Here is a 12,459-nt window from a genome sequence, read left to right as displayed (position 1 = left end):
TAGGTTGTTAGGCTTTCTCGAGGTCCTTACAGAATGCTAGGTCGGTCTTGATATTCAGATCCAAGGCTCTCCAAAGCTATTAGGAACCCTTGTCCGGACTGATTCCCCACCCGATTAATCCTCTGCCCCTTACTCATGTTACGGCGATACTATTCAGAATATCATTCCCCGATTTTCTTCTCAGCCCTCACAAAACTTCCTGGCCCACGTTCCTCTTCAATGCAGTCTTTAAGAGCCAAGACACACTATGTGGCCTTTCTACCTTTGAGTAGGAGGTCGCACCGGCCATCCACCTGGAGGTAATGATGACCATAGCGGCTGGTTCTAGCGAGAACAAGTCGAGTTGGCCGGCAATGTCGATAGGACCCTTTCTTATGGGGACGGGGACGATGCGGCGAAGCACTTGGTAGCCATTGAGGCAGCGGTCGTGCAGAAGTGCCGCAAAGATGCCGGGCAATCGGTCCGGTCCCTCTATGTATGAACTGCTACCAGAATTACTACTTATCGGCTTAAAGTCCCTACTGTCTACAACACATACGCCTGCCATATTCTAAGCCACCTACTCCTTCATTAGCTGCCTCCAAGCCACGGAATTCTGGATACGGTTCAGGACACTATGTTGACCACGCACGATTCAGCCTTTGGGACTACTGATTGGGAACCTTTCAGAGTCCTGGTCCTCAGGGAAGGAAGTGGATGATCCGTTTGATTCAATGCTGGCCGACTTACTCTTGCGGAGGACTAGCCAGTTCTTTTCGATGACTGTAACTTGACTTTTTCGTGACAGTTGGACAGGCCACTTGCCAGGCCCCCAGTTGACGCCGTCCCGGTATGTCTGTCACAGAGACAGCCTTTTTCATTACCGAGGGCCAGCACCGAGAGTAAGCCGATTCGAAAGCATGAATCTACACCCCCAAGATCAAACTCAATCGGGGCCCTGGTACAACTGCTGCTGCTTCATAAGGGGTTGTCATGCCTCTGTCCTTCTGCCCCTAAATGGACCCCAGACGACCGATCCTACCACCATCCCGCCGAACTATACTGCTCTAGTTAGCATCAATGTTTCAAAATATTTGAGTCCCGATGAGTTGAAGCTGCTCAGCCAGTGGATTCGCAATTTGCCTCTGTTTACCGGTCTGGCATTAGACAGCGTCTATCCCACCACGTCCATGTGTACCATTATGCAGTCTGCTCTATCCGTATATGCAAAGCTGCACAATGTCAAATGGCATAGTCTGATAGCATAGCTGAGAACATAGGTCCACCTGTCGATACTGACTGTCTTATCCGTGCTGGTCGATCCTCTTCCACACCCAAGAAGGAAAATATGCCCTTCACAAGGGCGAAACGATGAAGCTTTAATATATTGATCTTGGTTTACTTGAAATGCACTCCTGACCCACTATCTTTGAAACTGCTTTTCATCATATGGCCAATGGTACATACTCGAAGATTTACACCTTGAGATATACTGCGAGAATGAAGCACTCGCAAAAGCGTCGCTTGTTATGATCTTTACTGTGGATAAAGAATTGGCACTGCAAAAGCTTCTGTCCCAGCAACAGGCACAATCTTCAAAGCTACAATCCTATAAGTTACATTCTTCCACATCCGACCGAGCTCCAACACTACTCTATTCTCAGTTATTGCACCGGAGAACTTCGCTACTGTCCACTTCTATTCTACCCTGCTAATGGGAAACCTACGCAAGAGACAGAAGGAAGCCCGTTATGAGCTTCTAGATTATCCGCAAGCTGTTAGGCGGAGCAAATTGTGGGATGGGGCATCTTGATCCAGACTTGAATGCCAGTACTATCATTATCAAGTTTCTCCTCATTCTAGCTTTGCGGCATGACATCGTCCACAGCTAGACTCTTGAAACGGTGAGAACGCATACCAACTATCGCCGTGACAAGACATTACAATGGAAACACCCTGACATATCAGTGATATATGGCAGATCCTCCGGAAAAAGTGATTCGAATGGTACAAACCGCATTTCGAGTTCTTAAGAGCCTTGATTGCAGAATACGACCAAGATCCCCCGAGCGCTTACGCGAAGATGGCGGTTTCGACCGCTCCAAACTTGTGATCAGTCCCGTCAAGCTACTCTCCGAAAAGGTTCACCTACTGAAGAAAATAACGATTCCTCCACTCCGAAGGATCATTTTATCGGCTGTTCTCTTTTCGCCATTGGCACGACACTATGACAGTTGCCTGCATTCTGGAGGAGATTGATTATCATTTTTATCATTCGAATGGAACAGTGATACTGCTTCGTGGTGAATCTGAGGAAGAGGAGGATGTTGAAGAGGTTTGGCATCCTGAGGATATGGAGGACATACTCTATCCTATTAGTGATTGAAGTCCACTTGGCTGATGAATCGTTGTTGAATGTTTTTGAGACTCTGAACTCACGTTCACTATACAGAAGCGATATCGGTGGGGGCGAGAACTGCACCTTCATTGTAAAAGTTGTGGCGTCCGATGGTTGGAGTCTACGACACATTTCAACAAGTTATTCGAGCGGGTTACATCTATACCAAGAGCTTCGCGCTTCATGGTCTCGACTTCATCACTGATACAAATTAACGGCTGCTTCGGATTGGTTGCAAATCCGCCAGCCGATGCTTCTAGCCCGCTGATTTTCATTGCGGGACAAGATACACTTGCATTCATGATTGCTACAATTGCCAATTCGTCGGCCATCGATAGTTTGGTGGACAGTCGCAGACAGCAACATGCATCCTAATAATCCCCGAGAAGACTGGGACATGCACGTCGAGCAATGAATCGTCTCCGCTTAAACCGTTCGCTTGTCCTGTCCCTGTAGCCTGCTTCTGCGACATCTGGGGCCACATAGTTGCCCCCTTTTCAGGGCCTTTCGCTATTTTGATGCAGGTAGTGCTGCATAACCATGTAGACGCCAGTCCATCCAAGCATTTCATTGTACTCTGCGTCAAGCCCATAGTTTACAGTGTCCAATGAAGCTGCCGTGACAGAGTGTCGAGACCTTGACTTGAACGCGTTTATGGTACCTAAGCCCGGACCGCATAGAAACAAAGACAATGCTGCTGCATTCCACCGCAGCAATTGTTTTGAATGCGGTGTTGAACCCAAGGAGTTTTGCTACAGCGATAGCCAGAGGCGTGGGGCGAGAAAACGAGGCCACTTGCGTGGCATGCATGAGACCCGAGAGGGACGCAAAGCCCCTGGAGGAAAGTCCGCGTAGTATCCCACTATATGGAACATGTGGAGCAAGCTACCAGGGTCTTCCGCGGTCTAGGGCTGGATCGCAAGGCAAGCCTTGCACACTCAAACAGCATCTCTGGCACACAATAGCGCCCCGAACTCGACGCTGCGGAGCCTTTACTGGTCAGTTCGGCTGCTCGCCTTTCCTTCTGCTCTGTATACGCGGGGAGAGAGTCTTCGCGGCTGACTGACTGACCATAGGCCATACTGCAGCTCTCCATTCCGCCTGCCTCCGCCGCCAGAGCATAGTCGAGATTCGAACTCAGGCTCGGCAGCAACACAGGGCAAAATGGGAAGACTACCCTAGCCAGTTGCCTGTGGTTTCCGTCCACTAGTATGTACTGCCTCTCTTTCTCACCGAGTATTGGCATACCGATCGTTCTCGATGATATCGACCAGAGAAGCACTTCCGACAAAACATACACCGGTGATGTTGGTTTGTGGATCAAATGCCAAGAAGAAGCACTTCTGGTGCATTCACGAAATACTTGCGACTGGCGCAGTGCATCAAAGAAGAAACCTCTAAAGTACCTGACTTCGCGACTATTGCGTATTGAAGCTTTCACAAGGCAAGGCCAATGACAGAGACGAGACACTCGACTCAGGGAACGGGCATTCCCTTCACTGAGAGGGATCTCTGCTTCGAAAAGAACGATCAAGCATTCATAGCATGCCACCACCAACACGCTTATGAGTCCATAAGAATATTGCCTTCTACAGCCACCGCTAGCAGAGCTATGAGAGACCTGAAACCCGAATCGGTTTATGATGAACCACTTTGGTTCATACCTATAGTTCTCTGCTCAGAGAATAATTCAAACTCGGATAAACCCCAACATACCTTCGAGGTGGGACAGAGAAATGGCATGACCTGAACAATGCTTGTTTTTGGTACTATAACAGCGAAAGAGCGTTACTGTGTATTCGACTTCAATACAGTCTTGTACCAGTGGTAATGTACCGTTTGACGGGTAAAATGTAACAATACCCAAATACAGCTAAAAGATCAGATTAGACAAAGCGGATCAGATACAGGTCTAGCGAGGTGGGTCTCCTTCCAATGAAGGATCTGATTAGATTATCTGCGCGAAAAACTCCATCCCCACTAGACTTCTTTCGGGATTTGAAAACGCAACGCGCCCCACGCCGAAAAATGCCGGTCGAGCGAAGTGCCTCGGTTGAATGAATTTGACAGTGTTGCCAAGGGTTGTACAATACACTACGCACTTCGGGAGGGAGACCACTGCTGGGTTCTTCAGGGTCGGTAACCAGGAAACATGTTGAGACTCGTCTTCCCCCCCCCCTAAACTGCCACAATCCTGCCCACCCGACCGAGGACCTTGTGTGGAGTCGGTGGAATAAGAGTCCGGGTCTGAGGTGGAACCAGTAGCAGGATATGTGTCACCGTTCTCTTTCTTTTTTTTTCTCATACTGCAGCCAGTCGGTACAGTACGTCGTACAACATCCGGAGTCCCGGGCGTAACGAGTAACCACAACCGCCTGCCGCAGTACGTACAGTATTTCGTACCAAGTCTAAAAAAAAGAATGCATTCGTCATACGTAGTGGTATCATTCAGCCAGACAAATTCCCCTTCCATCAATCTTCACATCACAGCTTGGAAGCCCTCCACTGCGGCGCCCGCTTCTCCGCAAACGCCTTGACGCCTTCATGAAAATTCTCCCCGGCCATCAACTTCCCATACCACTCCTCCACCAACCGCTCACTGCCCACCTCCACATGGGCCTCCTCCCACCCGAGATGTAACCCCTCCAAGGTCACCCGAATACTATCGGGACTATTGCTCGCGATGGCGGTCGCGATCTCCACCGCGCGAGGCACCAACCCCTCCGGTGTGTCGACGACTTCATTGACCAAGCCCCAGCGCTCCATCTGGGCGGCGGAGAACGGTCTACCGGTTAACGCGATCTGGGCGGCGCGCTGGCGGCCGACGACGCGCACCAGGCGCGGCAGCGAGCCCGCGACCGCCGCGATCCCGCGCTGCACCTCGGGCAGCCCGAAGGTGGCGTTGCGGCTGGCCACCACAATGTCGCAGTTGGTGATCATCTCGAACCCGCCCCCGAGGCAGAAGCCGTTGACGGCGGCGATGATGGGCTTCACCCCGCGCCGGCGGGGCAGGCCGGCCAGGCCTGGGGCGGTCATTTTGTTTTCGATGCCACGGGCGTTGAGGTCGTTCCATTCTGTTGGGCGGGAGTGAGGAGTGTTAGTGAGGGGGACCGGAAGGGATGGCGTGCGGGTGATTGAGAGGGGATTGGTGATAGGAAGGGCGAGGTAGCTCACCCTTGAGATCGGCTCCGGCGCAGAAGGAACCGCCTGCGCCGGTGACGATGGCCACGCGCAGGGTCGGGTGGGCGTCGAACCAGGACCAGAGGTGTTGGATCTCTTTGCTCGTGGCGAGGGTGATGGAGTTGCGCTTTTCGGGGCGGTTGAGCGTCAGGAGGAGGATTTGCGGGGTGGGGAAGCTGATGAGGCAGCCTTGCACTGTGGGGTGTTGCGACATGGTCGGTGGTGTGAGCCGTTGTAGGCTGGTTGGATGTTGGAGAGGAGAAAGTAGAGGAGAAGAAGTTGTAGTTGTTGCAGTGCGAGATGATCTTAGAAGAGCGGAAGATCTGAAATGAAATGATGGGGGAGTGTACGGAAATACCCAACTTAAATAACCAGGCTTGGTTCGGTGTGTACGGAATGGTAAAACAGAAGCTCCACTCTCGACTTGGCCTCCGCGAGCCTCGGGTTGATTGTTGATTGATTGATTGATTGATTGATTTGATTGATTAACTCCGGTTAGTTATTTGTAGCTCTCCTCCCTGCATCCTCTTTTCCCTTTCTTTCTCCCTCTATCCTCCCCCTCTCAATCACCTCCCCCCCTCTTCTCTACTCCCTCAAAACACATCCCACCATGTCCTCCACCAAGTCATTACCCTGGGTCAAACTCCCCCATCCTTATCTCACCACCTACAAAATCGACGTCGTCTCCGAATCCACCACCCCGCGAGTCCTGCAACTGCGCCTGCACGACAGCCAAGCCGCCGGGCAACCGCTCCCCGAGCCCTTCCACCACGCCTCCCTCGAATACACCGACCTCGGCTACAATGAATCCGCCAAAGAGATCCCCCTGAACAACAACAGCCCCTGGGCGCGCAGCCAACGTAGCCCCGGCACGACCTTCACCTGGACGACCGCGGAGCCGCCCACGCTGGCCCAGATCTGGAACCTCATCCACGCGACCTTCCTCACGCACCCGGAGCAAGAGACGGTGCGGCTCGACCTGCAAGGGCCCGGCCACGAGATCGTCCGCGAGGAGTGCATCCGCACCGGGCTGGCCGTGCCCTTCCCCTCGCCGCGCGAGCCCTTCGGCACCGAGAACCAACCCTCCAACCGGCCCACCGTCGTCCTCCTCCGATCCGCCTTCTGGCAAGGCGCCGGCTCGCCGCTGGGCCCGCGGCCCATCTGGGCCGTCGACCAGGGCACGCACGGGCGGCTCCGCCGCGCGGGCAGCCAGTACCCGCCCATGGCGCAGAACTACGAGTTCTCGATGAAGTTCCCGGAGGAGCGCGTCTACGCGCGGCACCCGATCCGGCCGGTCAAGCCCACGCCCGGGTCCCTGGTGTACAGCCGGTACATCCCGCACCTGGACCAGCACTTCTCGCTGATGGCGGTCGACTGGCAGGACGAGGCGCACCTGCAGCGGTTCCACACGTGGCAGAACGACCCCCGCGTGGCCAAGGGGTGGAACGAGACCGGCACGCTCGAGCACCACCGCAACTACCTCCGGAAGCTGCACGAGGACAAGCACGTGCTGTGTCTGTTCGGGCGGTTCGACGAGCAGCCGTTTGCCTATTTCGAGGTGTATTGGGCGAAGGTATGGGGCCGGCCCCCTTTTTCCCCCCCTTTTCTTCTTCCCCCTTCCCCCCTTCCCCGTTCTCCATGTTGATGATAAAAGAATTCGTCCATTGCTAATCTTTGTGCAACACGGCAAAAAAAGGAGGACCACTACGGCGCCCACTACGACGCCGGCGACTACGACCGCGGCCGCCACTCGCTCGTCGGCGACAACAAGATCCGCGGCGCCTTCCGCGTCAACGCCTGGTGGGCCAGCGTCATCCACTACATCTTCCTGGACGAGCCGCGCACCCAGTGCGTCGTCGGCGAGCCCAAGGCCTCCGGCGCCACCGTGCTCTCCTACGAGAACGCCCAGGGCCTCACCGTCCAGAAGTACGTCGACCTCGGCCACAAGCGCTCCGTCCACGTCTTCTGCAGCCGCGAGAAGTGGTTCCAGCTGTGTCCGCTGTGGTGGGACGGGCGCGAGCGGCCCCTCGAGAGCTCCGATCGCATGGCGTGGGATGCGAAGTTGTAAATCAGATTTTCCGGCATGCGGTTTCGGTATTGGGTGTGTATATAATGGGAATGAAATTGTAATGTTATGGTCAACGTGCATGGTTCTTTCCTTTTTTTTTTTTTTTTTTTTTCTACCGCAAAGGGCTGTCTGTGCTGGAGCCGAGGAAATTGATTTCTGCGGGATAACTACGGATACCGTTTCGTTTTATCGTCCCTCACAGTAGTGTGGTCCTGCAAAGCGGGGTCTGTATTGGTATTGTCTACATCTTACAGTCTGCCGAGCTGTGCTGAATTACAGACACACGTACGGCGATACCAAACGGTCTTTTCACATTACTCCTTCCGTACAATACTTGTCCACATTTTACTGAAAACCGAAATCTTTCGATGCGTCCTCTACCGGGCTGGGTGGTAGTCCTGTAATTATTCTGAACTTGTTCAACCCGCACGGTTATCGAGATTCTATCGAGGAACGCTTAATCAAGACGATAGTTCTCTTGCACATATACAATTCATGTTGCTTGTATCAATCTAAAACGCCTCGCTAGCCATATAACTACATCATTATGCCAAACAAAGGAATCCTCTAAACAACCGCCTCAACCCTGTCCATCTCACCTACTCGGCAACAAATCAAGCAGATACAGCACCCCAACCACCGCCACCAGCCGTCATGATAACAATGCGATCATGCGTCTTCATAGAGACGGTGTTCTTCCCCCCAATGTTGACCTTCCTCTCCACACCGGTATCCGGGTCCGTGGTCACCCACAGGTTCATTCCGGGCTGAGCGTCCTCACCTCCCTCGAGACCATAGGGGCGGTAGACGCGTCGCTCGGAGAGGATGGAGACCTCCATCGGAGACAGGAACTCGACCTCTCTGATGACACCGTCGCCACCGGGGTGCTTTCCCGGGCCGCCGGACCTGTCGCGGAGCGTGAATTGGCGCAATAGTGTGGGGTAGCGTTTTTCCAGAATCTCCGGGTCCGTGATGCGCGTATTGGTCATGTGCACGTGGATGCCAGACTCGCCGTTCCAGGTCGGCCCCGCGCCGCTGCCGCCGGCAATGGTCTCGTAGTACCCGAAGCCCGGGATGGTCTCGCCCGTGTCCGGGTCCTTCTTGGAGTTGGTGCCGAAGGTCAGGTTGTTGCAGCAGCCCTGGGACGCCGCACACGCCCGGAACGCTTTCAGCACCACGTCGGTGACCCGCTGCGAGGTGACCACGTTGCCCCCGACCACGGCTGCCGCTTTCGTGGGCGAGAGGATACTGGGCGAGGGCACCCGGATGTCGATGGGGGCCAGGCAGCCTTGGTTCAGAGGCATATCCGCGTTGATCATGCATCGAAGACAGTAGATGATGGCCGAGTGGGTGATGGCAATTGGCGCATTCCACCCGCCGTAGACCTCGGGACCGGTGCCCTCGAAGTCGAACACCGCAGACCCATCGGTTCCGTTGATAGTGACCTTCAGCTTGATCGGAGTCCCGTCATCCATGTAGTCGACAGCCTCCAATGGCTGACCGCCGAACTTCTTGTGGAGGTCCTTCAGCAGATTGCGTACCGCAGTCTCAGCCGTAGCTTGAATGGCATACATGTACTTCTGGACCGTCTCAACTCCATACTCTGCAAAAAGAGCCTGGATCAAGGAGATACCGCGAGTGTTAGCAGCGATCTGTGCTTTCAGGTCTGACAGGTTATCCGAGATGCAACGAGCTCCGGAGCAACCGGGGTATTGCGCAGGTTTGTGAACCAGAAGCTCGATCATTCGCTCCTCATCAAACACACCGTTGCTGACGATCTTGTCACCTTCAATGGCAGCACCTTCCTGCCACAATTCGGTCGACTTGGGCGGCATGGATCCTGGTAGAATACCACCGATGTCGGCATGATGGCCGCGAGAGGCGACATAGAACATGATCTCGCTACCACCGGGCCTGTCAAATACCGGGGTGATTACCTAATTGATAATTAGTCCTCAGTCCTGTCTAGTGGAATATTCTCAAGAGTCACGTACAGTAATATCAGGGAGGTGAGTTCCACCGCAGCTGGGGTGATTGGCCACCAGGACGTCGCCATCCTGAAGCTTGCCCAGCCACTTCTGGTGTTGGTAGCGTACAGCAAACTGCATGGAGCCGAGGTGAACCGGCACATGAGGCGCGTTGGCTACCAGACCGCCATCGGGAGAGAATAAGGCACAAGAGAAGTCCAAGCGCTCCTTGATGTTAGTAGACACTGACGTCTTCTGCAGGGTGCGACCCATTTGCTCGGCGATGGACATGAAGCGGTGGCCAAAAATGGTGAGGCGGATAGGATCAATTCCAGACGAAGAGGCAGCTTCATCTTCGGTGCTTTTTGGTAGTTCCTGAAGATCAATCACAATGCAGGTGTCCAGAATCTTGGCCTCGGCATTGGGCGCAACCACAACTGTTTGCGTCTCATCAATGATAATTGCTGGGCCGTGTACTCGAGTGTTCTTGTCTAGCTTGTTGAGCTGGTACACAGGGGTATCTATGCGATCAGAATTGCCATCGAAATAAGCTTTCGAAACAGTGTCTGGGTCACCGCTAACATCCTTGATTGTGGCTTCGCGGAGCTGTACCAGAGGGCTTACTTCCTCCCGCACCTTGGAGCAAGCAATCGTACGAACGCGGACATCGTCAACCAAGACTGGGCGATCAGAGTTGAAGCCAAACTCCCTGCGATGCCTGGCACTGAACTCCTCCAGGAAGTCGGAGTCGTCTTCAGGCTTCAAGATCATGAGACTTGTGTCTGAGCCTTCATAGCGCAAGTTGAGATAGAGTTCGTGTCGAACCTGATCGGCTGGGAATCCTTGACTCTCCATATCCTTCATAGCCGTTTGGATCAAGTCATCGAAGCGTTTGTCGAGAGTGGAGCGGGAGGTGGAGTACTCGGTGGAGAGAGGCTCTTGCGACTCCTTGACAACTTCGGCCAGTGCCAGGCCGTACGCAGATAGGACAGAAGAGAACTTGTGAATGATGATGCGAGAGATTCCCAATGAAGCAGCAACCGTACAGGCATGCTGACCTCCTGCACCACCGAAGCATGCAAGATGATGGGAAGCAGTTTCAAAGCCACGGGCTTCGGTAAGGTTGCGGATTGGGCGTGCCATTGATTCATCTGCAACCTTCAGGAATCCCAATGCGACCTCTTCTGGAGTGAACTCTGTTTGACCCTTCTCCTTCCGCTCGGAGTTGATCTTCTGGGTGAGTTCTTCGAAAAGCTTCGTGGTGACCTCAAGGTCGAGTGGTTGATCCTCATTTTCCCCAAAGATGTGAGGGAAATATTCCGGCAACAGCCGACCGAGGAACAAGTTGGCATCGGTGACTGTCAATGGACCTCCTTTGCGATAGCAAGCAGGGCCAGGATGGGCTGACGCTGACTCGGGTCCAACATAGAAGAGACCATTCCGCCACGAGAGGATGGAACCACCACCAGCGGCCACAGTATTGATATCCAACTGCGGAGATTGAATGAGTACGCCAGCAACCTTGGATCCGAATACATGCTCAAGATGTCCATCGTAGCGGGATACATCTGTCGACGTGCCACCCATGTCAAATCCTATCACTGGAGTCTTCTCTTTCGGATCCCAGCTGGTCGCCGCGAATCCGACCACGCCAGCAGCCGGGCCGGATAGAATCGCTTTCAGCCCGCTGAACCTGCGGAAATCTACTAGGCCACCATCAGACTGCATAAATTCAAAGCGACATTCGTGTTGCTTCTCGAGACCACCCTCGAAGCTGTCCGAGATAGAGTCGATGTAGGTCTTGATGACAGGGGTGAGGTAGGCATCCGCCGCGGCAGACATGCCTCGAGGGACAACCTTGATCATTGGCTGTAGTTTCGAAGACAAGGTCACGGAAAAGCCCATGCTCTCGGCCACCTCACCAATCTGGCGCTCATGCTCGGGGTAAGCGAATGAGTGGACCAACGCAACCGATAATGACTGGTAGCCTTGGTCTTTCAACTCCTGCAGAATCCGCCGCACTTCGTCGATGTCAAGTTCTTGCACCACCCTGAACTGTTCCCCAGTTGTGCCTTCGACGACTCGAGCTTCAGAGAAGCAATCTTTGTCTGCAAGCGGGTGGCAGGGGACCACCCGCTCATTGATTTCCACGACTCTCTCTGGCAGGACGCCAGGTCTCGCCATGGATAGATCGAAGATATTGGGACGGGATTGATCCCCGATTCTGAGCAGGTCGCGGAAGCCCTTGGTGGTGAGAAGGACCGAGCGAGCGCCCTTGCGCTCCAGCAGTGCATTGGTAGCCACGGTCGTTCCCATGCGAAGACTTTTGATGCGGTCGAGCTTCAGAGGCTGCCCTCGTGGATGTGACTCTCCTGTGACGAGCTCCAAGATCTGGCGAATACCCTCGGTGGGTGCATCTTGATAGTGGCCAGGGTCGACGGACAGTAGCTTGAGGATGATGTCGGGGCGACCGGGCACAACGGCGTGTACGTCGGTGAAGGTACCGCCACGGTCGATGGAAATGGTAATCTTGTCATCAGACCCGGTCATCTTGCCGGATAGAGGCTCGGACAAGACAATGGGTGTAGCAAAGTAAGGAAAGGACGTGTAGAATGAGTGAGGGGAAAGTCAACGAGGGGCAATCGTGGGGTTCAAATAACAATCCCGCTTTGGGGAATTGTTGATAAGCTTCGGATGTCGTCAGTCGGCTGTATTTACTCCACGAGGAGTCCCATTGGCTCCCGGTCACGTGTCGGGCCGATGACGGCGGGGCGTACGGAGAGCCCGGCCCGATAGCGCCGTCGTCTATCCCCATGATAGCCATGATAAAGCAGAAGACTAAAGATAATGCACGTAGATAGGATGAG

General features: G+C 54.0%; 3 protein-coding genes across 3 annotated transcripts; 1 reads left to right on the top strand and 2 right to left on the bottom strand.

Annotated features, from left to right (window-relative positions):
- Positions 1–4,815: 4,815 nt before the first annotated feature.
- sidH (enoyl-CoA hydratase/isomerase family protein) lies at positions 4,816–5,864 on the bottom strand. Its single transcript, XM_025674408.1, has 2 exons — positions 5,552–5,864; positions 4,816–5,451 (listed from the first exon to the last, which is right to left on the bottom strand). The coding sequence occupies exons 1-2, from the start codon at positions 5,769–5,771 to the stop codon at positions 4,862–4,864; spliced, it is 810 nt and encodes a 269-aa protein (XP_025528513.1). The 5' UTR covers positions 5,772–5,864; the 3' UTR covers positions 4,816–4,861.
- Positions 5,865–6,119: 255 nt separating this feature from the next.
- Positions 6,120–7,671, top strand: BO86DRAFT_361050 (GNAT family N-acetyltransferase). Its single transcript, XM_025669840.1, has 2 exons — positions 6,120–7,130; positions 7,254–7,671. Exons 1-2 carry the CDS (start codon positions 6,168–6,170, stop codon positions 7,623–7,625), a joined length of 1,335 nt encoding a protein of 444 aa, XP_025528512.1. The 5' UTR covers positions 6,120–6,167; the 3' UTR covers positions 7,626–7,671.
- Positions 7,672–8,122: 451 nt separating this feature from the next.
- Positions 8,123–12,249, bottom strand: BO86DRAFT_337626 (5-oxoprolinase). The gene is made up of 2 exons (XM_025668962.1): positions 9,620–12,249; positions 8,123–9,562 (listed from the first exon to the last, which is right to left on the bottom strand). Exons 1-2 carry the CDS (start codon positions 12,140–12,142, stop codon positions 8,240–8,242), a joined length of 3,846 nt encoding a protein of 1,281 aa, XP_025528511.1. The 5' UTR covers positions 12,143–12,249; the 3' UTR covers positions 8,123–8,239.
- Between the last annotated feature and the right edge of the window lie 210 nt (positions 12,250–12,459).

Source organism: Aspergillus japonicus (assembly GCF_003184785.1).
Source record: "Aspergillus japonicus CBS 114.51 unplaced genomic scaffold BO86scaffold_19, whole genome shotgun sequence".
Classification (NCBI taxonomy): domain Eukaryota; kingdom Fungi; phylum Ascomycota; class Eurotiomycetes; order Eurotiales; family Aspergillaceae; genus Aspergillus; species Aspergillus japonicus.
This window is presented reverse-complemented; position numbering and strand designations above follow the sequence as displayed.

Bases quoted from the DNA above. Each gene is read 5' to 3' on its own strand.
- sidH (XM_025674408.1), bottom strand. From the start codon at position 5,771: ATGTCGCAACACCCCACAGTGCAAGGCTGCCTCATCAGCTTCCCCACC. The intron at 5,452-5,551 runs GTGAGCTACCTC...CCCGCCCAACAG, and splicing joins CGCCGGAGCCGATCTCAAGG to AATGGAACGACCTCAACGCC.
- BO86DRAFT_361050 (XM_025669840.1), top strand. From the start codon at position 6,168: ATGTCCTCCACCAAGTCATTACCCTGGGTCAAACTCCCCCATCCTTAT. The intron at 7,131-7,253 runs GTATGGGGCCGG...CGGCAAAAAAAG, and splicing joins TCGAGGTGTATTGGGCGAAG to GAGGACCACTACGGCGCCCA.
- BO86DRAFT_337626 (XM_025668962.1), bottom strand. From the start codon at position 12,142: ATGACCGGGTCTGATGACAAGATTACCATTTCCATCGACCGTGGCGGT. The intron at 9,563-9,619 runs GTACGTGACTCT...ATTATCAATTAG, and splicing joins CTCACCTCCCTGATATTACT to GTAATCACCCCGGTATTTGA.